General features: G+C 38.5%; 3 protein-coding genes and 1 non-coding gene across 5 annotated transcripts in view; 1 reads left to right on the top strand and 3 right to left on the bottom strand.

Annotated features, from left to right (window-relative positions):
- The window catches only part of BTBD9 (BTB domain containing 9), an 820,757-nt gene that overhangs the window by 658,233 nt on the left and 137,183 nt on the right, over positions 1–25,341 (bottom strand). The gene's annotated exons all lie outside the window — the stretch shown is intronic.
- GLO1 (glyoxalase I) overlaps positions 1–25,341 on the bottom strand; it is a 453,994-nt gene that overhangs the window by 143,050 nt on the left and 285,603 nt on the right. The window lies entirely within an intron of this gene.
- Positions 1–25,341, top strand: part of DNAH8 (dynein axonemal heavy chain 8) — a 314,177-nt gene that overhangs the window by 93,991 nt on the left and 194,845 nt on the right. For both annotated transcript variants that reach the window (XM_050787538.1, XM_050787537.1), the window contains exons 25-32: positions 2,548–2,623; positions 3,965–4,154; positions 11,514–11,710; positions 12,241–12,367; positions 14,833–15,068; positions 16,856–16,960; positions 20,917–21,030; positions 23,178–23,240. In XM_050787538.1, coding sequence (XP_050643495.1) covers positions 2,548–2,623; positions 3,965–4,154; positions 11,514–11,710; positions 12,241–12,367; positions 14,833–15,068; positions 16,856–16,960; positions 20,917–21,030; positions 23,178–23,240 — 1,108 coding nt within the window. The remainder of the gene's footprint in view (positions 1–2,547; positions 2,624–3,964; positions 4,155–11,513; positions 11,711–12,240; positions 12,368–14,832; positions 15,069–16,855; positions 16,961–20,916; positions 21,031–23,177; positions 23,241–25,341) is intronic.
- LOC126954063 (small nucleolar RNA SNORA8) lies at positions 10,983–11,080 on the bottom strand. The gene has a single exon (XR_007725514.1). It is a non-coding gene; the product is annotated as a small nucleolar RNA SNORA8 (small nucleolar RNA).

Here is a 25,341-nt window from a genome sequence, read left to right on the forward strand (position 1 = left end):
AAATATTTCAAGAAAAAATACTTTTTCCTTATCCTCCAGATATGATATTATTTCTGTCTTTTTAGTTTAGCAATGTTTTTTTAAATTTTTTTGAAAGAGTCTTCATATATCGCTGAACATTTTCCCTTACTTTAGAGCTTGTTATCTGGGCATTACTTTTATCTGGAGTGAGTTTCTGTTTCAATTTTGGGTTTTGTTAGCTCTCTTTCTTATCCTTAGACATATTCACGCATATTTGGCTTTTAATGTGCAGGCTCTCTTTGAGCGAGAGCTTTGTTTTCGTGTTTCTTTCTCCTTCCCTCCCTCCCTGTCTATGAGTTTCACTTTTGCCTCTAAATGACACTCGGAACCCTGAGTACAGAACCAGGTTTTATTTCTTCACAGTTACTGGCCCCTGGAGAGATATTGGGGGTATGGCAGGTTCGGCCAGGGAGCACACAGGAGGCCTGACTTAGTTACTTATCAAGGAGTCTGTGGATGTGCTTCTTTTGCCCCAGGTCTGCATCCGCTGGAAAGCCGTAGCTGCGGGCAGTAGGTTGACAGACCTTGTCTCGCAGCAGCATCTGCAAGACAGGTGGGAGAGCATCATCTCAGTTTTTGGCCTTAAGTAGTGAGGCTGGCCGAGGCCCTGTCCCTCATTGAGTCCTGTCCATCCTCTATATTTCACCAGAGCCAACCTCCCGACGGTCACTGCCTCTTTCCAGCCCGGAAACCTCACTAGGCTGTCCTTGTGTTTCTCTCCATTTCTACTTCATGGAGATGCTTACCTTGTATTTGAGCATTCTTGTGTCCTTTATCTCCCATCCATGATTGTGATGGGTTTGGCAAAAAGAAGTTTTTTTGAAGGATGCACTCACTAGGCCACATTGATTTACAAGTTCTGTGGCAATTCAGCAATTTTTGAGGAAGCATACATGAGGATAGTACTAAAAAATCCTTACTTGTCTAAAATGTCTCTCTCTTATCCTCACACACGAATGCTAGCTTGGTCTTCTGGGATCAGAATCCCTTTCTCTCATACTCTACAGAGGCTGCTCCATTGGCTTCTTTGGTTTCAATTTTTAGAGGAGAGTTCTGCTGCTAATCCGATTTTCCCTTCCAAGTAACAACTTGTATTTGTTTTGATCCTTACAGGATTTCTCTTTTATTCTTGAAATTCACAAATTGTATGTTTAGATGCAGGTGGGTTTTTTTCCGCCATTAATCCTGTCAGGCACATAGAGAATCTCTTCAAAATGAAAAAACAAGCCTATTCTTAAGGTTAAAGGAGTGCTTTGCTTTAATTTCCCGTATCTACACAGTATTCACGTGCTGCGTCTAGGTAGTAAGCATCTCTGAGCGGAGTGACCCTGTGGAATTTACTTAACCTCTCCCTACCTTGGTTTCCTTATCTACAATATGAAAATAATAATAATCATAAGGTCTGCCTCACAGAATTAATGTGAACATAAACTGGTAATTTATGGAAACTGCCTGGCATACATTAAGCATTCAAGAAATGTTACCTATTCTTATCTTTTCTCTAAGTATTTTCTCTCTCTTTGTATTTTGCATCTGAAATTTTGGAGAATACCTTCAGCTGATTCTCTAATATGCTGTATAAGGTACCAAATGATCTAGTGCGGGGTTCACTGCCTCTATTATTCAGCTGTTCCTTTATACTTTACGAAAACTCTTTCTTATTCTCAAATTATACACTTTGAATCAATGCCCACACTAATTTTATTGCAACATCTTGAATTCCACTGGGAGACTGTGAATTGAGGGGTTTTGTTTGTTTGCTTGCTTTTTGTTCAGTCCTTTCCAATAATAGGTTTATCTGGGAACCCTTGGCCCTGAGTGCTAAAAGTTGGGTCTTCACTTTGGAACTGTAGTCTCTGTTTCTTGTGATCTCCTCCCACCCCCATCTGCTTGTATTTAGAAAGGGAGATGTAAGTTTTCAGTAATGACAGTGTTTCTTGCACTCCCAGAGAAAAAGACAATGGACAGTTTGCATTTATTATAATTTTGTCTGGGATGGGGTGGAGGTTGAGACAGAGGGAGCTGTGCTAGCCAGAGTAATTTGCAGCCCTGCGGGTGTCCTTCATAACTGGACTCAGGCGTCTGTGCTGCTGTCTGTGCATGAGAGATATTGTTTAACAAAGCGGTTTTTGGAAAGCATGGACCAGACACGTCCTGTTTAATCTTGTAAAAATATAAACAAAGAAGCATATAAAGGTATATGCTGGTGATCTCATCCTATATCTGTTGCAGAGCTGGGAACAAAGAATGCCTTTAGTAAACATTGTTAAAGGTTATTACTGAGAAAAAACAGCATTAAAATAGTAGAAAATGTATATGAGATTACTAGTTTGCTTCTAAGACTATCAGGTCATTGTATTTTCTCAGTTCTCTGCAATTTAGGGCTCTGTTATAAGTAATATTCTCTTTGTGTAATGTGGCCTTTTAAAAATGTTCTTTACTATTAGGACTGAATTTTGTAGCATAATAAACTGTTAATGAAATTTTAGGTTAAGGTTAATCAGCTAAATGTCCATCTCATTGCAGCCATTATGGGCGAAAGCGATCAGAAGATATTATTTCCTTTATAAAAAGTGAAGTACATCTTGCAATTCCTAATGTGGTAAGTATTATTAAATACACTGATATTTTGGTAAGTTACTTAAGAAGCATAGTACTAGAACTGAGCTTTCATTTAGGGTGACGTTCCGGTCCTATGTATTTTTTCACTTTCCCTCACTGTTTAACAAATTGGAAATGTCATTTATATCTGTTATGAAAAAGTCACTTCTGGGATGGGCACAATGGCTCACATCTGTAATCCCAGCACTTTGGGAGGCCAAGGTGGGTGAATCCCCTAAGGTCAGGAGTTCGAGACCATCCTGGCCAACATGATGAAACCCCATCTCTACTAAAAATACAAAAATTAGCCAGGCGTGGTGGTAGGTGCCTGTAATCCCAGCTACTCGGGAGGCTGAGGCAGGAAAATTGCTTGAACCCGGGAGGTGGAGGTTGCAGTGAGCCAAGATCATGTCCCTGCACTCCAGCCTGGGTGACAGAGCAAGACTCTGTCAAAAAAAAAAAAAAAAAGTTACTTCTGTATTAGCTCATGGTGTATTGAAGGCTTTGTTAAAGAGTTGAGTTAGCCATCTGTTCTGCCATCAGTTAGCAAGCACCCTACCAATTGCCTTGCTTTTCCTTACTTCAGACATTAAATTATCTAAATAAAATAATCACAGTTGTCCAGATCCCTACCCCAAACACATGTCTGTGAGGCAACCCACTAAGGTAAGGATGGCAGAAGAGAAAGATAAAAAGAGCCTGTGCCCTGAGCATCTGAATCATCCGTATCTTCCCGTAGCACTTATCTCTACAACTACCCCAGCTGCTGATGGGCATCTGGAACTCCAAGCCACATGGGATGGCTGAGCTGCCTTCTGCGATGGGTCAAAGGATAAGGCCAGGCAGAAACGTGACTCACCTAAAACCACCTTTAAATGGTCTGACCTCCTGAAGGATAGTGTCTTAGCTTATTTGGCACATTTCAAAGAACTGAGGTCAGACTCTTGGTGGTGTAGCTTCTTCAGTTACTTTGTTTCATGGATTTCTAACACATAGTCTGTAATTTGCCACTGCATTCTGCCACCCCCATGGGGAAAAGGATGACAAGTACTAGTTTGGCCTTTTTAACAAAATCGAAATGTCATTTCTGTTATTAAAAAGTTACTTCTGCATTAGCTCGTGGTGTAATGAGGCTTGCAGGAATCGATAGCAGGAAAACTTCAGGATAGAGAAAATCTGCTTCGCCCCCCACACCATCTTCCTCTGTCATTCTCCCCATCAAATCAGCCTTCCACTGGGCCAGCTGAGGCTTGCCCCACTCAGTGGGGAGTGGAGGTGATGAAAATCGAGGGATGGACGGTATGTGCCAGCGGTATTACACATTTGTTTCTTCTTTCCGCAGGTGATGATTCCTAGTTTGGATGACATTCAACAAGCCATTAACCGTATGATCCAGTTAACCCTGGAGGTCAGCAGAGGAGTGGCTCACTGGGGGCAACAGCAAATCCGTCCCATGAAGTCGGTCATTCCCAGCCCCACCACTACTGACCTGACCCATCAAAACACAGGAAAACTGCTGAAGAAGGAAGAAAGTAAGAATGTAAAATTAGTCAATGATCTTACTGATCCTTCTGGATTTGATAGCATATAGATTTTTAAATTATTTTATATGTTTGATATATTTCGCGTTTAAAAAATAGTATGTTTCATCTTAAATGTAACATGCAGGCATTTTTTCCTGGCTTTGGGTGGTGGGTGAAAAGGATTTTTAAATCCCTTGTCTACTGTGATGATCTTAAGTTAAAAATTAAAATAAGCCTTAGCACTAATTTTACTTTCTGCATGATAGTAGGTTGGATAAACTTAACATAAACATAAATTCGTCGCTTAAGTAATTATGAATGTGATATGATAGTGACCCAAAATTTCATGAACCTTTTTTTTTGACACTTCCTGCATAGAAAGAAACTGGTTTATTTTTTATTTTATTTTATTTTAGTTCCAGGGTACGTGTGCAGGATGTGTAGGTTTGTTACATAGGTAAACATGTGCCATGGTGGTTTGCTGCACCTATCAGCACATCACCTAGGTGTTAAGCAAGCATGCATTAGCTATTTTTCCTGATGCTTTCCCTCCCATCACCCCCCATCACCCACCAACAGGCCCCAGTATGTGTTGTTCCCCTCCTTATGTCAGTGTGTTCACATTGTTCAGCTCCCACTTACAAATGAGGACATGTGGTGTTTGGTTTTCTGTTCCTGCATTAATTTGCCAAGGATAATGGCTTCCAGCTCCATCCATGTCCTTGCAGAGGACATGGTCTCATTCTTTTTTCATGGCTGCATAATATTCCATGGTATATATGTACCACATTTTCTTTATGCAGTTTACCATTGATGGGCATTTGGGTTGGCTCCATGTCTTTGCTATTGTGAACAGTGCTGCAATGAACATAGGCGTGCATGTATTCTTATAATAGAATGATTTATATTCCTTTGAGTATATACCCAGTAATGGAATTGCTGGGTCAAATGGTGTTTCTGGTTCTAGGTCTTTGAGAAATTGCTACACAGTCTTCTACAATGGTCAAACTAATTTACATTTCCACCAACAGTGTAAAAGCATTCCTATTTCTCCTAGCTTCATCAGCATCTATTGTTTCTTGACTTTTTAATAATTGCCATTCTGTCTGGCATGAGATGGTATCTCATTGTGGTTTTGATTTGCATTTCTCTAATGATCACTGATGTTGAGCTTTTTTTTATATGTTTGTTGGCTGCATAAGTGTCTTCTTTTGCCAAGTGTCTATTCATGTCCTTTGTGCATTTTCTGATGGGGTCGAAAAACTGATCTCTTCAACTGGTCTCTTTAACTTTCTAATGGGATTGAGAAACTGGTCTCAAAACTATGTAGCTTCCACTGTGGTTCAGGGAAAGGCAAATTGAAAACGACAAGATACTAGGTGAGGCCTAGTGTGGTAGCTCACGCCTGTAATCCCAACACTTCGGGAGGCCGAGGCAGGTGGGTCATCTGAGGTCAGGAGTTTGATATCATCCTGGCCAACATGGCAAAACCATGTCTCTACTAAAAATGCAAAAGGATTATCCAGGCATGGTGGTGGGCACCTGTAATCCTAGCTACTGGGGAGGCTGAGGCAGGAGAATCACTTGAACTGGGAGGCGGAAGTTGCAGTGAGCTGAGACTGCACCACTGCACTCCAGCCAGGGCGACAGAGGAAGACTCTTGTCTCCAAAAAACCAAAACCAAAAACACCTCCAAGATACCAGGTAAGCTACACGACCAGGTGGCTCAGACCCCTATGGTACCTTTCTATGTTGCACTAACATTGCTTTCTCAGCTTACATCTATGGTCTCATGGGGTGTTCCCTACAACCAGCTAATAAAGGATGAAAAATCTCAGGATTGGTCTATTCGAATTGGCTTAATATGTTGTTGTCAGCTGAAAATGGACTTTTATTGCACTACAGCCCACTCAGGAGTGGCCCTAAAGGGCAGTGAAAAGGGGAATTTCCCCCAGTGGGCAGAGCTTCAAGCAGTATAACTTTTTTAAGGAGAGTGGTCTGAAGCAAAGATATACATGGACTCTTGGGCAGACGAATGGCTGGACTGATCATTCAGGACCTAGAAAGAGCAACTTTGGAAAATCAGAGGCAAGAAGAGCTAGGGAAAAAGCATGTGGATGGATCTGTGAATTTATATAAAATACCTGGCAAGATAAATCTTAGTTCCTTCAGGGGCTGATCGTAATCCTGAAAGACACAATCCAATGCCATAATCTCAAATGTTGAAATCCCAAAAGATCAAAATCCCAAAAATATAATTCTGGAAAAAATAATAGTTCTTTTAATAAACAATTCTTTTAAATATATCTATTTACATTTTTAAAGGGGGATTTGATTTTCAGAATTTTAGACATGGATTTTATACTTTCAGGATTTAGATTTTAGGGATTTTGAGCTTTTGGGATTTCAATATTTGAGATTATGGTGTTTGGGATTGTGTCTTCTGAGATTATGGATCAAACCCAGTTCTTTCTTCAGAGAGGTAAAATAATTTTTCCAAAATCACAAACCTAATGAGAGGGCTGGGAATTAATCCATATAAGAAGATTAGTATCTGATTTTTTTTTTTTTACTTTTAGTCCAATGTTTGCCGTTATTCTTTATTCTCTCCTTAGTCCTTCCGTGTATTTTTCTATTACTGTAGCAGGCTAAATGTAAAACTAAAAATTGCTAGATGCAAAAATCTCCTTGGACTTATCAACAATCTTGCAAACGAGAATTCTATTCTCTGCAAAATTATCAACCAAGTACAATATAAATAGACATTTTCAGACATGCAATGGCTTTTAAAATGTACCCTCAACACACCCTTTTCCGCAAAGTTACTGAAGGTTGTAGTCTTCCAAAATGAGAAAGCAAAAGCAAAAAAAAAAAAAGATGTAGGATATTGGAAACAGGAATAAAATGCAGCAGACAGGTGAAGGGAATTTCAAGGTGAATGTTGAAGGGTGATTGTGCAGTGATAGTTATGTTCTAAGCGTAGAGGGCAACCAGTGTGACTTGGGAAACAGATGAGTTTTGACTACTCTCACCAAATGCCGGATGCCGTTATATATACTGTCCTCTAACTTGAAGACAGAATGCCGGGGTAAACCTGGTCTGTATTCTTGTCTGGACTTTCTTGTTCTCACCATGTGCTGATGAAGTTGCTGCTCTACACTCATTGCTCTGGGTCAGCTGAGGAAACTTATTTATTCCTCAGAAGTATTCTGCCTTGACCAACTACTGAGAACTGTAGGCAGGTAATTGTGATATAAGGAAATAGATATCAGCTCACTATCCTGGCCATATTCTTGCTGGACATTTATTACTCGGCTCACAAACACAGTGCTGCCAGATGCCCTGATTGTCATGACACATATATTTTCTAGGACTCATTTATATCCTGCCCCATAGCTTCCCCCACAAAGGGCTTTTGTAAACTCGTAGAAAAGATGAAGCCAGACTAGTCCCAGAGACTCTTTTCTTGGAGGAGCCTTCATCTCACATGAATAATTAATGTTCTTTCCTTTACAGCTAGTTTTGTGCTTACTGCTCAGTTTTTAAAAATTGTTTAGGGATAAGCATGTTGATTTATTGTAAAGTTTATCTTCAAAGAAAATTCAGGATAATGGTTGCCTCTGGGAGTAAGGGAAGGGAATGGGATTAGAGAGGTGCCTAGAGAGGACTAGTCTATTGGTACCATTCTGTTCTTAACTTGGTGGTGAGTACATTGGAATTCATTTTTTCTTCTTCTTTAATATACATTTTATTTCTTGTGTTTTATATATGTTTCTGTAAGTATATTTCACTTACCCACACACAGACATAAATACAGCTTCTTAGCAAACCAGGAATAAAATGGATTTTCCAATAATGTCATCTGTAAAAATATTTAGAAGTATTCCATTCCTAATAAAATGAAGAATAAAGAAGGAAGCCCACTATTATCATTTTTATTTGCTAGTTTACTAGAGATCTTCATTATGAAATAAGACAAGAAAAAATGAGAAGAGTTGGAGAGGAAGACTGAGATTGTCCTCATTTAAAGATTATACATAGAAAATCCAGGAAATCTAGAAATAATTGTTACAACCAATAAGTTCAGAAATATTTGTGTATAAAAGATCAACATACAAAACCCCCAGTATTTCTACATTCACCAGTGATACAATTAATATATAGTAGAAGCATATGTATTTTATTGGCCACAAACCATAAGGTCTTTAACAAATAAATGTAAAAAAAAATTTGCACAGCATTTTTGGAGAAGATATTACTGAATGAGATAATGGAGAAGACAAGAATAAGTCCACATCATGAAGAAGTCAATTCTTTGGTTAATCTATAAATTCAATGCAATTCCAAAGAAATCATAATAGATTTTTTTCTGTGGTCAACTTGATTTATAAATTTGATTGTAAAATTATATGGAAGTGAAAAGAGTTAAAAATAGCCAAGAAAAATTGGTGGCGAAGAAAAGCAAGGTAGGGGTTCCTGCCCTGCCAAATACCTAGGAGTATTACAGAGCCAGGCTAAGAAGGACAGCCTTTTAATGATCCAAAGATAGATAACATACAGCAGAACAGGAGAGAGGGTGCAGAAATACTAGTATATATGAAAATATATGATATAGGTGGATTTACGAATCAGTGGAGAAAGAATGTACTGTTTAATAAATGTGGCTAAGGATTTGCTTCCATATGGAAAAACTTTCAGTAGTATCTTTTTGTTTGTTTGTTTGTTTGTTTTTGAGACGGAGTCTCGCTCTGTCGCCCAGGCTGGAGTGCAGTGGTGCGATCTCGGCTCACTGCAAGCTCCGCCTCCCGGGTTTACGCCGTTCTTCTGCCTCAGCCTCCCAAGTAGCTGGGACTACAGGCGCCCACCACCTCGCCCGGCTAGTTTTTTGTATTTTTTAGTAGAGATGGGGTTTCACCGTTTTAGCCTGGATGGTCTCGATCTCCTGACCTTGTGATCCACCCGTCTCGGCCTCCCAAAGTGCTGGGATTACAGGCTTGAGCCACCGCACCCGGCCTCAGTAGTATCTTAAATTAGATACACATCATACCCACGATTCTATATCCTGCAACACTATTCCATCTATTTTACAACACTTTTAGAATAAAACAGCGCAATGTATTTAAAACACCAGGGTGGGGAAGGATTCTCAAGACATATGAAGCTCAAACCATAAAAGAAAAGATGTTTAAATTAGACTTCTTTATATTTAAAAACATCTTTAAAGGAGCTTTAAATTTAAATGACCATGCTGAAGTCCTTAATAAAATGTTAGCCAACTGAACCCAACAGTATAGGAAAAGGGTTGTATAGTGTGACCAAATGAGGTTTATTCCACAAAAGCAAGGCTGGTTTAACATCCTAAAATATACCATATGAGTAGAATAAAGGGCAAAAACTCATGATCGTCTCAATAGACATAGAAAAAATATTTGACAAAATCCAACACCCTTTCATGATAAACATGCTCAACAATCTGGGAATAGAATTAAACTTCTTCAACCTTATAAAAGGCATCATATCTAACATTGAAAGCCTGAATTGTTTCCCCCTAAGATTAGGAACAAGTCAAGAATACTAGCTCTCACCACCTCTACTCAACATTATAGTGTAGGTTCTATCAAGTGGATTAAGATAAGTGAACTAAATTGAAGATATACAGATTGGAAGGGAAAAGGTTAAACTGCCTTTATTAGCAGATGACATGATCTTGTATGTAAAAATAACCTAAGGAATCAACGCTCATACACACACACACAAAACTATTAGAACTAATAAATGAATTCAGTAAGACAGTAAGACTGCAGGATACAAGATCAATATACAGATATCAACTATATTTCTAAATATTAGCAATGAACCATCTGAAAATGAAATAAAACAATTGAATGCACAAAAGGAAGGAAGAATAAAATACATTTAACAGAAGTATAAGGTCTGTACACTGAAACTGTAAAACATTGCTGAAAGTTATACCATGAAGAAATACATCATGTTCATGGGTTGGAAGATCCAATATTAATAATCTGGCAGTTCTCCCCAAATTGATCTATGGATTTTATACAATCTCTATCAAAATCCCAGAAGGCTTTTTTTTGTTGCAGAAGTTGATAAGTTAATCCTAAAATTTGAACAGAGAATAGGGGAATTCAAAGGACCTATAATGGCCAAAAAATTTTGAAAAAGAACAAAGCTGGAGGGCTTACCACTACTTGGTTTTATTTATTTAGAGATGGGGTCCCACTCTGTTGCCCAGGCTGGAGTGATGTGGTGCAGCCTCTGCTCACTGCAGCCTCTGCCTTCTTGGCTGAAGCAATCGTCCCCTTTCAGCCTCCGAGTAAATGGGACTACCGGCATGTGCCACCATGCTCAGCTAATTTTTGTAATATTGTAGAGATATGATTTTGCCATGTTGCCCGGGCTGGTCGTGAACTCCTGGACTCAAATGATCTCCCCGCCTCGGCTTCCCAAAGTGCTGGGATTCCAGGCATGAGCCACATCCCCAGCCAGCTGGAGTCAAAATTTATCTTCAAAAGATGTAGGTTCAAGTTAGCCCTCATTATTAGAAGTGATGCTTAGTCCACATTTCTCCTGTCAGCCTGGCCACAATTCTTTTATTTTGGCTTCTTTTATCTCTATTCAAATTGCATATAATGACAAAAACTTTGAAATTCTCCACCGAGAGTCTTTCGGATCTAATTTCTTCACCCAGTTTATTTTAGGGTCCTTTTTAGAGTAGGTGGATCTGCCTAGTTTTCAATTTGACACCCTAGAAAAATAAAAGCATTGGTGGCTGTTGAAGACTGTATCAAACTGAACGGTCTAAGAAAACGACGCAAATACTGTATCAGTAGAAATACCAGGTTTAACAAGCAGGAAGCCAAGATGCCAGATGCTGAGTATCTGCGGCGCTGATGTTTAAACACCCCAGCAGAGGTTGTCTCATTTAATTCTCACGATTACATCCACGAAGACTAAATACTTGGCCCAAGGTCATTTGATTAATAAACTTAATGTCTGTCCTTGAACCACTGTGCTATTCCTCAGGGTGGAAATTTCAACGCTTTTAACCTTTTCTTAAAGGATGTTAACATTTTGGGGGGTTTTAATCAGTGTCTTTCATTTATCTGCTCTGAATAACAGTTCTTCTACATTAAAGAAATCTAGATCCCAACATCTGACACCATAGTTTAATGAGCATCCATGAAGATAGCAAGAGAATAGCCCTTAATTACTCAAAATAGCTCTTAGTTTCTTGGAGGGAGAGTCTTTAAGAAAATAGAGTTTGAAAAAGAATCAGAAATATTAAAACTGATAGTATTTAAAGTTGAATATAGAAGTTATTTATAGTGTAAAAACATCTGTTTTCAGGATCTTTTGAAGACGTTATTCCTGCAAGGAAGCTGAAGAATTTTTACCCGGGGGTAGCAGAGCACAAGGATATTTCTAAGTTGGTCCTGCTCCTTTCTTCCTCTGTAAATTCCCTAAGAAAGGCGGCTCATGAGGCCCTGCAGGACTTTCAGAAGTACAAGACTCTCTGGACCGACAACCGCGATGTCAAAGTGAAGGTGTCTTTCCACTACTTGTGATGTCATTTGGGTTTTGTTTGTCTCTAACTCTTGAGGGTGGACCAGGAAAATATCAGGGAAAATGACAGGAACTCATGAGCAGAGGCCAAGAATCTATAAATACCAAGCACCTGTCACCTTCTAGCTCATGTAATTCTCACATGGACGCACTGAGGCAGTTGGTATTACTGAGGCTCAGACAAATTTTGTTCAATTTCCTTAAACAATTGAGTACCAATTATGTGCCACCACTGACTAGAGGCCAGGTATTCAAAGGTGCATCACACTTCTGTAGACCCAGCTGTTTTTCAGTAAGAGACTCAAGGGAACTTTAGAACTCTGAATAACCATGCCCGGCAGATGGTGAAATTCCTTGCCTCCCGGTGGACACCCCATTTCTTACCTAGCCACTGGCCCCATTGCACACACAAGTGTAAAAGTGTATGAGCAAATGCAATTTTCTAATGTAAGTTTGGTAAGATTTATATTATTAAAAAATTAAAGAAAATATTGACTATTTCTTACCACAGGGATTTTTGGCTAACAACCCCTCTCTGACTGAAATCAGATCAGAAATTCTACGCTATGCTACTTTTGAACAGGAGATTGATGAGTTGAAGCCTATTATTGTTGTAGGAGCACTTGAATTACATACAGGTATTTTAAAAATATTTATTATGGAAAGTATCTGTACTTTCACATGAAGCATTACTTTATTTAGCAAGCAATTATTAAGCTATCTTGGTACAATAGTATTATATGAAGATATAATAATAATAATATACCAAGGTATAATAATAGTATTATACCAAGATATATTATAATATTATTATACCATTAAAAGTAATGGCAAAACTGCAATTACTTTTGTACCAACCTAATATAAATGTTAAATAGTTTTGGGCCATTGATATTCTTCATACACACATCCATAGACACACTATACAGGCCGATTCCTCCACTGGCAGTCAAACAGCTAAAACTATAGGTGAAATTCTCTTTTGGGTTACTGTGAGGAGGGGCTTGTATACATGAGATGAGAGTCAAACAGTTTGAATCAGTCTGCCAAGAAGTTGATCCATTTGGGATTAGAGTATCAAAGTATGATGAGACAATCATTAACGTTTGAAATACGAAGATGACTTACTGCTTGCTGTAGTGACAGAGAGCTGTACTGGTCAGGCACAGTGTACCTGGCAGGGCAGACTGCTCGTCTCATACAGGGTGTCTGGGCAGCATGGAGTTGAAGGACTGTGGACGTAGATAGGTTGACATCATCTGTGTAAGGATGTTTACTCAGGTGAGACTGTTGTAGGCTGGTTGGCACTCAGAGGTGGGTTCATTGGAGTAAGTCTTTCTTGACTAGTTGACATTCAGAAGAAAGGGCCTGACACTGCTTGGGTTGCACACATATGAGAACTGATGTTGACTTCCTCTGTGGTTTGGGTTTAAAGCTGGTTGTGGTGGCTCATTGTTACCGTGGTTACATAACAATCAGTCTTATCCTAAGTTTGTGGGAAGATTTTGTTCTCAGACAGTATTTGAATGAGGTATTTTACATCCATTATCTACCTTAAGTAGATTTTCAGGTCTGTTATCAAGAAATTAATGTAACTGTGGCTCTTGAATTTGACCACTTGGGTAACTTGACCTCTTTAACCTCCATTTCCTCTGCTGATGAAAATGACAGTATTCACCTCACGAAATGCTTTATATAAGATGCTTAGCATAGTACCTGGCATATGATTGATGTTGAATAAATATTAAATATTATTATTGTATCTGCCAAGGAAGTACTTGTGATTCTCTGAGGAAGAAAAGTACCAAAGGATTACAAGTACTTGAGGGGGATTATTTATCTGGAAATCAGAAACTATGCATCAGTGGCATAATTACAAGAACTTCTGTAGCGTTTTGGAAACTGTACACTATTATTTTTTAAAAGTTCACATTTGTCTCCTCATAATGGTTAGCACTATGCTCCACAGTACAAAAAGCAACTGTAGTATACTGATAGAATGGGCTGGGGGGCTTGTTTTTGGAGAGTGGAATCTAAAAATGGGAGAGGTGATGGTAGTTATAAAGAAAGGGGAGGGTGGGCTGAATCCCTGAGGCCTGAGGAAAAAGGTCCCCCTAGGGGACCTCATGAGATATGATCTCACAGCCTCAATCACCAGGCTGGCTGCATGGTTGTTCTCAGGCCACGCTTTCTGCTCAGCACCACAGGCCTCTAAGTTTAATGGTTGGAAGGTAAGAGCAGAGCAACTGTGTTTCAAGCCTGGCAGAATTGGGGGGCTGTAGGAGTACTGAGAGGTAAAAGAGGAAGGATTGATAAGGCAGAGTTGACTAGTTAGAGCTGTTTTGTTTTCAAGAACAGAAACACATTTGAGCTATGTTAAGGGAGAAAAGGTTTATCCCAGAATCCAAAGTGCAACTGAGCCTTCAGAATGGACCAGAAGCAGGGACAGTATAGGAAGCTGAGGAAGTTCTTTCTCTCTGCCTCTCGTTTCTTCTTCCCACTGTGCATGAATTTTTTCTGCTTCCCAGACCACGTGGCTCCTCCTCAAGCCTCATTTCAAATGCTCTAGAAAGGACTCTGATTGGTCTATAATGTAGGTCATGTTGACCTGGGGCAACTGGCTAGGTCCAGGGTACAGGGTCAGGGTAGACAGATACTCTGACCATGTGGATGATGTGGGGAGTAGAAAAGCAAGGAACCTGTGAAGTCATGGCTTGATATACAAAACAATAAATTTCACTCCACTTCATGGGATCCTTCGAGAAAAATGCAGAAATGAATGAGGGCCACTAATGGGATGGTCAGAAGAAGTGCAAAGGTCACACAGAACAGTGATAGAACTAATTTCAGAAATGCTCCCCCATGGGCTGTGGTGTCAAACCTCATGCACATCTCCACGGGGATACATGATTTGTGGGGACAGGAATTAAGTCTCCAAAATCTAGTAACCTTACAGCACATGTAATTCATACTAACCACATTTCAAGTGTCCAAAAGCCATATGTGGTTAGTGACTACTGAATTGGACAGAGGAGTTATAGATGCCCTTATAGTTTCAGAATGCCAGTTATATTCTAATTTAATCTCTTCTTGTCTTCATCAGAGCCAATGAAATTGGCCTTATCCATCGAGGCCAAGGCTTGGAAGATGTTACTCTGTCGATACCTGAATGAAGAATACAAAAAGAAAATGTCAGACATGATAGCATTTATTAATGAATACTTGAAAAAGTTATCTAGACCTATTCGTGATTTAGATGATGTCAGATTTGCAATGGAAGCCTTGTCTTGCATACGTGATAATGAAATTCAAATGGACATGACTTTGGGACCAATTGAAGTAAGAAATGGATTGCATTTTTTTTTCTTGGAATGCTTTTTTTTTTTTTTTTAAAGAAATAGAGACACACTAAGAAAGTGGTTCTTTAACATATTCGTCTATTATGTAACACAGTCTGCCTATTTCTAGTCTCTGATGTTGATGTCTTTGGGAGAATTTTGGCAATTATCAACAGTGAACAGTATACAAAAGACACTGTTGTAGTACAAAGGAATATTTATATATTAATAATGCTGTACTGGAGTAGGTAGTGTTTAATTTTTGATACTGGCACCAACATTTTATGGAAAGAAATAATTGCCCCTTGTCATGTCAATCCCAACATGTTAGGCAAGTTCTCCCACTATCTTTGGCTTGCCTTAGAAACCAATTATAGGTCTCACTCATGACCGGTGGTGTACCACAGGCAGTATGGTGGAAACAGTGCCCTCAGGCTCCATAGTAAACTGCTAGAACTTAGATCAATGAAAGATGTTTTTAGGAAACAGTATGAGTTTCCTATTGCTGCTATAACAAATCACCACAAACTTAATGGCTTAAAACAACATAGGTTGTTTATTTTGCAGTTCTAGACATCAGAAGTACAAAAATGGGTCTAATGGGGCTAACATCAAGATGTCAGCAGGGCCATGTTGCTCCTGGAGGCTTTAGGGGAGAATCCATTCCTTCCTTTTTCCGGCTTTTAGGGGCTGCCCACGTGCCTTGGCTCATGGTTCCCTTCCAGTGATGCCATCACTTCTACCCCCATTTCTGTCATTATGTCTTCTCTCACACCTACTTTCCTGCCACACTCTTTCTCTTATGTGGACTTTGTGATTACATCGGACCCACCTAGTTAATCCAGAGTAATCTCCCCATAGCAAGCTCCTTAACATAATCATATCTGCAGAGTCCCTTTTGCCATGTAAGGTAGTATGTTCACAGACTTTGGGGATCAGGACTTGGACAGCCTTGGTGAGTTTGTCTATTTAGAATGTTTTAGAACTAATATTATTTAGAATTTCGGATACATGGTGATAAAAATCAGGCTTTTGATTCTTTTTATTATTGTTTTTTTGTCTATAAACAATAGACTGCCTCATTGCCTGAAAAATCTGGGGAACTGACACCACCTCTACCTCCTTATGGTACCTAATATTTATGACTGTTTTATGCTTTCTTGAACCCATTGAGAGTTTATACTCTTTGGTAGCTAATGAACTTTATACTTTTACTGCATTAAAAAAATGTTGGTATTTGGGGATTTTGGATGCTGACCAGCCAGACTTCAAGATATAATCAATTATTATATCAATTTTTCCCTCACTGCAGAAGCTTAATTCTTTACCATACTGGTTTTTTTTTTTTTTTTTTTTTTTTTTTTTTTTTTTTTTTGGTGAAGACAATTACTGGGCATCCCTTGGACCCTGGATCATTCAAGTTTCTTTTCTTTGGGTATCTCCTACATCATTTCATTCCGTTCCTTGTATAGTCAACCCCTATTTTAATACAGTCTGTATCTTCTGTGGTGTTGACACAGGGTCAAGAAGGAAAAAGAGAGACATATACATCTCCATCAGAATCACCTAGGTGCTTATTAAATGCAGATTTCAGAGCCCATGATCCAGAGTTAGTATCTGGTAGTCAGAATCGAAAGGTGCTTTTCATACACTTTTAATTTTGGAAACCACTTTTCTAGAACATGCCGTCTTCTTCTAAGACATAGGAATGTGTTTCTAGAAGGCATCTAAATGATTTGGCAATGGCTTTCCCTTGTGGTATTTCTAAACTCCACCTTCATCCTGTAGGAAGCCTATGCTATTTTAAACAGATTTGAAGTTGAAGTAACCAAAGAAGAATCAGAAGCAGTTGATACCTTAAGATATTCTTTCAACAAATTGCAGAGCAAAGCTGTAAGTATGAATTTAATTACATTATTTTTTTCTTAAGTCACTATCTCCAGAAAAAAAAGGTATTTTATATCTTTTTAAAGCTTAATATACAGTCGTGTGCCACGTAACAATGTTTCAGTCAACAACAGACTGCATATGCAATGGTGATCTCGTAAGATTATAATACCATATTTTTACTGATCCTTTTATATGTTTAGATATACAAATGCTTACCAGTGTCTAGAATTGCCTTCAGCATTCAGTATAGTAACATGCTGTAGAGGTCTGTAGCCTTGGAGCAGTAGGCCATACCATATAGCCTAGGTGTGCAGTAAGCTATCCCATCTAGGTTTGTGTAAGTACACTCAATGGTGTTCACACAACGACAAAATCACCTAATGACGCATTTCTCAGCCTATTACCATCATCAAGCAATGTGAGACTGTAAATTATTTTAATGACTTTATTGAGATAGAATACACATACCATAAAGTTTGCCATTTTAAAGCATACAATTCAGTGTTTTTTAGTATATTCACATCATTGCTTAACCACCATCATTATCTAATTTTAAAACATCACCCCCCAAAAGAAACCCCATGCCCATTGGCAATCACTCCTGATTCTCTCTCTTGCCCCAGCCCTGGCAACCACTAATCTACTTTCTGTTTCTGTGGATTTTCCTTTTCTGGACATTTAATGTAGACTAAATCATACAATGTGTGGTCTTTTGTAACTTGATTCTTTCACCCAACGTAATTTTTCAAAGTTCATCCATATCGTTCATGTGCGAGGACTTCATTTTCCTAATGCCGAATGAGATAGAGCATGTTTTCATGTGGCCATTTTATTGGTCATTTGTATATCTTATTTGAAGAAACGTGAATTTAAATCCTTGGCTTGGTTTTTAAAAATTTTGTTGTCTTTTTATTTTTGAGTGGTAAGAATTCTTTATATATTATGGGTACAAGTTTCATATCAGACATATGATTTGCAAATATTTTCTCTTCCTCTGCGGGTTATCTTTTCACTTTATTGATGGTGTCTTTTGATGCACAAAGTTTTGTACTTTGATGAAGTCTAGTTCATCTTTTTATTGTTGTTGGTGGTAGTGTTTTTGGTATGTTCTCTGGGAAACCATTGCCCAATCTAGAGTTATGAAGATTTACTTCCATGTTTTCTTATGAGAGTTTTATAACTTTAGCACTTAAATTTTGGTTTCTGATACATTTTGAGTTAAATTTGTGCATATGGTATAAGTTAGGGGTTGGACTTCATATAAAAGCATGTAGATAATCCAGTTGCCTCAACATTGTTTGCTGGAAAAAACAATCCTTTCACCAGCAAATTGTCTTGGTAGCCTTGCTGAAAATCAATTGATCATAGATGTAAGGGTTTATTTCAGACTCTCAATTCTATTCTTTTTATCTATATGTCTATTCTTATGCCAGCACCACACTGTCTTGATTATGGTAGCTTTGTGCTAAGCTTTAAAAAGAAAATAGTGGTAAAATGCACTTAACATAAAATTTGCCTTCTTAACCATTTTAGTAGTGTTAAGTATATTCACATTGTTGTGCAACCAATCTCTAGAACTTGCAAAAAATCTTGCAAAACTAAAACTCTGTTTAAACAACAACTCTTCATTTTCCCCTCCCATTTCTAGGTTGCCTGTTCACTCTGCTGATTGTGTCTTTATAGTCCTTTCTATTTCTGTTAGGCTGGTAGTGATGTCCCTTTTTTCATTCCTAATTTAGAAATTTGCATCTTCTCTCTTTTATTCTTACTTAGTCTAGGTAAAGATAGTCAATTTTGTCAGTCTTTTCAAATAAAAAACTTTGGTTGTTGATTTTGTGTATTGTTTTTCTATTCTCTCTACTATTTATTTGTGCTCCAGTTTTTATCATTTCTTTTCTTCTTCTTGCTCTGGGTTTAATTTGTTCTTCTTTGTTTAATTTGCAAAGTTGAGGTTACTGATTTGAGGTTTTTTTTCTTTTAATGTAGAACTTGATAGCTATAACTTTCTCTAAGTGTTTTTGAAGTTGATAAATATTTATACACCAAAAGTTAGACATTAAAAATGAACTCCAAGGGGCCGGGCATGGTGGCTCATGCCTGTAATCACAGCACTTTGGGAGGCCAAGGTGGGCGGATCACAAGTTCAGGAGATCGAGACCATCCTGGTTAACACGGTGAAACGCCCTCTCTACTAAAAATACAGAAAAATCAGCCGGGCATGGTGGCGGGCACCTGTAGTCCCAGCTACTTGGGAAGCTGAGGCAGGAGAATGGCATGAACCCAGGAGGCAAAGCTTGCAGTGAGCTGAGATCACACCACTGTACTCCAGCCTGGGTGACAGAGTGAGACTCCATCTCAAAAAAAAAAAAAAGAACTCCAAGGGATGACCTGTATTCTCTAATTATACTGAAGCAAGACACAACAGCAAGGAGACACAAAACTGAAGTTGAGGTCACGGCTTGTGACTGTAGCTCTACTACCAGTCAACTGGATGATTTTATGCAAGTTAATAACATTTGTTTCTCAACTTCTTCTTGGGGTCATTTAGGAAGGCTAGTTTTTTTATGTGTCTGTGAGGCTCACTTGAGGTAATGTACATAAAATACTTTTTTGAAATAAATAAACTCATGTTTATTTAAATTCATATCCAATATTAACAAATAGCTTACTCCTCTTGCTGGTTAGTCAGAGGAGCGAGTCTTAGAAAAGAAATAGGAAATCTCTGTTGAGGTTTAGTGAAACACAATTTTCTGCTATTATTCAATGGAAAAGATTCATGGCTGAGCATGGTGGCTCACACCTATAATCCCAGCACTTTGGGAGGCTGAGATGGGTGGATCACTTGAGTCCAGGAGTTCCAGACCAGCCTGGGCAACATGACAAAACCTCGTCTCTACAAAAAATACAAAAATTAGCTGGATGTGGCAGCACACACCTGTAGTCCTGGCTATTTGGGAGGCTGAGGTGGGAGGATCACTTGAGCCTGAGAGGCTGAGACTGCAGTGAACTGAGATTGTGCCACTGCACTCCAGTCTCCAGCCTGGCGACAGAATGAGACACCGTCTCAAAACAAAACAGAACAAAACAAAAAGAGGATTCACTTAGGTTGTTCTTCTATCTCTTTAATGGTTAGTGTTAAACCCACTAACCCAGCCTTTAGCAGAGATGGACTGTTATATACTACAGTCACCATTAAACTTGAGGTAGTATATGTTCCAATCTAAAGATAGCTGCTATTGTCGAGAGCAGTTAAGAGCAGGGGCCCTCTAACTACACAACCAGGGTTTGAATCTTGACTTTGCCTGATACTGCTGCTGGAACTTTGGGGAAGTTACTTAGCCTCTCTGTGCCTCAGTTTTCTCACCTGTAAAATGGTAATCATATTAGCATAGTACAATTTTCTGCATAGGGTCGTTATGAAGATTAAGAGTTAACATATGTAAAGACCGTGGCAGATAGCAAGCATTATTTAAGTGCTGACAATTATTATTGAAAGTTTAAGCAGAGTCTTTCAGGACCATTGTGTAGGGTATTTGCTATTTTTTTTAATACCTAGAGTAATATCACTTTCTTTTAGAAAATTGCTCCAACCACCGTAGGCATGTGAACTTTTAATTAGAGATTGCTAATCCCGGGTCTTGGCCTGGCCCCACAGACAACATGTGACCCAGACTGTGCCAATAATAGTAACTCTCTTCCAGGTCACAGCGATGGCCTGACCTGGATCAACTAGAAGCAGTTACAGAGAAATTGACTTTGCCTCTTAAGTCACAGGCTAGAGTGATTTGAGTCTCCTATAGGTACATTTGGGTTGTTAATATATTTTATTACAAGCAAACAGAGACTTCCTTGTTCATATAGGATATCTGTGAGATAACAAACTTATTGGAATAGAATTGTAATCTTTGTTTTTAATATGCTACTTTCACGCTGAGGTTGAATATTCTTTTTTATTCTAGGTTTCTGTACAAGAGGACCTAGTTCAAGTGCAGCCAAAGTTTAAAAGCAATCTACTTGAATCTGTGGAAGTTTTTCGTGAGGACGTGATAAACTTTGCAGAAGCATATGAGTTGGTAATTTAAGTATTTTCTTGCTGTATGTTGAAATGTTCTGTGATATGTTTATATGAAATGAAAGTGATGAACCCAGACGAATAGGTATGTTGCATGTAAGTGGCTATATTTGCAGCTATCAGGAAAAGGGGATAGCTAATCCTTTAAACCAGGGATGTCCAATCTTTTGGCTTCCCTGGCCATATTGGAAGAAGAAGAATTTTTCTGGGCCACACATAAAATGCACTAACACTAACGATAGCTGGGTAGCTTTTAAAAATTGCAGAAAAATCTCATATTGTCTTAAGAAAGTTTATGAATTCGTGTTGGGCTGCATTCAAAGCTCTCCTGGGCTTCGTGTGGCCTGTGGGCCGTGGGTTGGGCAAGCTTGCTTTAAGCAAATTTTATAGAGAAAGAAAACAGATTTTACTGTTAAAAGGAGCAACAACTTTGGAGATTGTGGAAGGAACAAAGGGTCTGGTTTTGTCCTTTCTCGGGGCCTGAATTCTCATGGTAGAAAATGTAATATAGTTGTTGGAAGGCTGTGAGAAGCTATAAATGCCTAATACCAGGATATTATGCCATTGATTTTGTGTTCTCACAAGCTCTTAGAGAACCAAAAAGGTCCCTGAGAATAAATAATAGATGTCTTACTGGGTCAGTCCCATACGCTACTCAAACTGGTATTCTGACTGATAATGTTGACCTTGAAGTTAAACTCAAGACTGAATATGTCCCCCCAAAATATTCTTTCTTTTAGTGGTCACAGTGGATCTGTATTCATAAGATGATTTAAGCCCTTGGTGCTACTTATATAATGTTTTTTTTTTAAACATGTGCTAAACATATCTGTTAATTTGTCCCCTCATTCTATTGTTAAAGTAAGTTTAAAATGGAGACCAGGTCTGAAGAGTTCCTGAACAGACACAGCCAGTCACTTATATAATGCTGTTTTTTTTTTTTTTTTAGCATGTACTAAACATATCTGTTGATTTGCCCCCTCATTCTATTGTTAAAGTAAATTTAAAATGGAGATCAGGTCTAAAGAATCCCTGAACAGACACAGCCAGTCAGGCATTTTAAGTTACCTTACCCTTGCACAGTTTGCAGACATAAGCAAATCTGAATGTGCTATTTCTTATAAATGCCTATATTAGAAACAGCTCAACTAATCAGAAGCAGCAAACAAGCCTGTAATTATATAACTGGGGACTTTCCAGCAGGATAGACCAAAGAAGACAATTTTATAAGTGAAACCAATAAAATGTTTTCTTTGTATTACTTCTGTGCTCACTCTGTAAAAGCCTTCTGCAGTGGAGACCCTGAACCAAGTCTAGTTGGGAGTTTCCCAACTGATAAATAGCTGTGTGCTCAGATAAACTTAAAAAAATTATTGTGCCTCAGTTTATTTTTTAAACACTATCATATTGGGAATCTAGTCTATTATTTAGTATATCCATCGTATCATGATTGACCATGTTAATATACTTAATAGCCTTCATTTTTCCATTGGAAGTAGCCCCTGTTATTTTAATTTGTTGCTATAGAGTAAATTATTTTATGCCTTTACTTATTTTGGGAACTGTTTTTGGGGATTATTTTGCAACCGTGTTCTGGTTCATAGCCACCAGACACTGCTTTCTGCTTCTTCCAAATATTCAACTTACGTGAGTCCCTATTTCCATATTGGGCTGAATAATTAGTAAAAAGAGGCTGTTCTCAGAACTCTGTATCAGTTATTCTAATACAGAAACACAGCATCATCATTTGTAATCAGAAATGAAATTGGGCAGAGCCCTTGGGGTACACACTCCATACAGAATGTAATTTTGTCACATTTTTTATTAGCTGTGTCAAGGTCCTTTAAAAATGAACGGAAGATGGAGTGATGAAAATGTTCTAAATGACTGTGGTCATGGTTGCACAATGCTGTGAATGTACTAAAAATCATTGACTTGTACACTTTAAATGAATGAATTGTATAGTATGTGAATTCCATCTCAATAAAGCTGTTAGAAATAAATAAAATCTTCAAGTACAGGACACAATTAAATTATTTAAATTAAAAATAATGCTGGTTTATTTAAATGGAAATGATAGATAAACCCAATAAACTGACAAATACATATGATTAAGAATGAAAATGGAGATTCTATTCTTCCTTACAGGAAGGACCCATGGTTCCAAATATACCACCCCAAGAAGCTAGCAACAGGCTACAGATATTTCAGGTGAAACTACATTTTTTTTGTTACATTGACAATGTGTAATTTAAAAAAAAATGATTTTAGGGAAAGATGTGGGTTTTACTTTATAATGGAAAAGTTTGTGTTTCAAGTACATCAGACCTTAATTGTATTCTAATCTGCTAAATGATGCAATTGACTCCTCTGTCTCTTTCCATGCTCCTCTCTACAGAATAGCTCTCTGTATTTTTAGAGAATAAGACTGATTTTCAACTTAAGTATATAACTTATTTTAGTTCTAAGCATTTCATTTGATATGTAAAGTAATAACAAATCATAGTATAGTAAAATTTATCAAAATAATATTTTAAATATTGGCAAATGTTTTCCCTCTGTATTCATTATTTTGTCTTTCTTTTGCATCCATCTCTTTAAATTTCCCCACTTCTTTGTCCTATCTCCTCTGCCTGTACAGTACTCATTGGATCAGGCCAACCATTCACCATCTTTTTCTACACTCAGATTGCTGAGCGCATCTAGAGAAAGTTCACACATTCACATGGATTAATACTTTGAAAATTCATGGATTCTTATGTGAACTTGCTCCTCAGGAGCATCAAGCAATTCTGTTCTTTGCTCCTGCTCTTTTTCCTGTTTCCCACAGTGGCTGAATAGTGTGGTTACTTTCTTTTCATGTCCCCTTTCCCATCTGCATTCTTAGTAATAAAAAAAAAAAAGATCAGATGCCTACTGTGTGACTTGCTCAGAAGAAATTTGATTAAGAAGTGGTTCTTACCTCTAAGCTGCTAAAATCTGATAGAGAGACAGCAAGCTAGAGAGATAATTGCAAGTGCGATGAGAGCTGTGACCTAGGTATGTGAAATTGTGGAACGGAAACTGTTGTAATGGAAACAGATGGGCTGTTGGGGCAGATGGAGAAGGCTTCCTGAAAGAGGAAGAATCTAGGCTGCATCTTGAAGGACTAATTCGAGTTAGCCAGGGGAAGAAGGAGGGGAAAAAGAAAGTTAGGCAGAATTTGCAGCTCATACAAAGGCCTGGCAGAGAGGAAACTAGTAGGGCGATATGGGGAGATGTAAGGAGTGTAGGGTAGGTAGTACACCTTTGGGATGCAGTACTAAAGAGGATAGTGATGAGGAATGAGGTGACAGAGCGGGCAGCGAGCACAAGTGGAGGGCCCGGTAGGCAATAACAAGGAATCTGAATTCTGTCTTAAGGGTTGGAGGGTTCTAAGCGGGGAGTGATACGATCATACTTGAATTTTTAAAATAGTTGTGTTTTTAAAAGATTTTTAGTGGTACTAATGTGGAGACTGGTTTGGAGAGAGGAAGATGAAACTGAGAGCAGTTTTGGTAGCACAAGCAAGACGTTGTAAAGATTGAGACCAAGCAAGTGACACCTGTAGAATGAAGAAAGTTGGATGGATCACGAGTTTCTTAATGAAGCAGAATTGACAGACTTGAAACCTGATTTGAGGGAAAAAGTTAAAGCTTTCCAACTTGGGCATATAGATGAAGGTAGAACTGTGTATCCAAGGAGGGAATGTGGTAGGAAGAGTAGCTTTGAGGCTTGTTTGAGCAGATGACCTTATTTTCAAATTTGCAGAGAAAATTTAAGGCATGTGATGTAAACCAAATAATTGGTCAGCAACTGGGACATTATGTGCCAAGATTTTACCCAGGGGTTGCTAATGTAGCTGGGCATTGTGGCATGTGCCTGTAATCCCAGCCTACTCAGAAGGCTGAGGCAGGAGAATTACTTGAACCTGGGAGGTGGAGGTTGCAGTGAGCTGAGATTGCACCACTGTACTCCAGCCTGGGCGACAGAGCAAGACTCCATCTCAAAAACACAAAAACAAAAACGAACAAAACGAAGTAAAACAACAATAACAACAACAAAAAAACCATCTCCAAAAAAAAGACAATGTAGGGCACATCTTTTGCCTTTCTGTACCTTCTGTTCTGCCTGTGCCTCGGGATGTGAGCCAAACAGGCTGTTTGCCGTGCACCTCGCTGGATATGTGACTTGAGGTCAGATTTGCAGACACAACCGTTTTCAAAATGAGGTATACTCCAACTCCCTAAAAAAAAAGCAGGTGCCAAAGTCTGGATCTGCGGAGGTAGAGGTG

This window comes from Macaca thibetana, chromosome 4 (assembly GCF_024542745.1).
Source record: "Macaca thibetana thibetana isolate TM-01 chromosome 4, ASM2454274v1, whole genome shotgun sequence".
NCBI classification, from domain to species: domain Eukaryota; kingdom Metazoa; phylum Chordata; class Mammalia; order Primates; family Cercopithecidae; genus Macaca; species Macaca thibetana.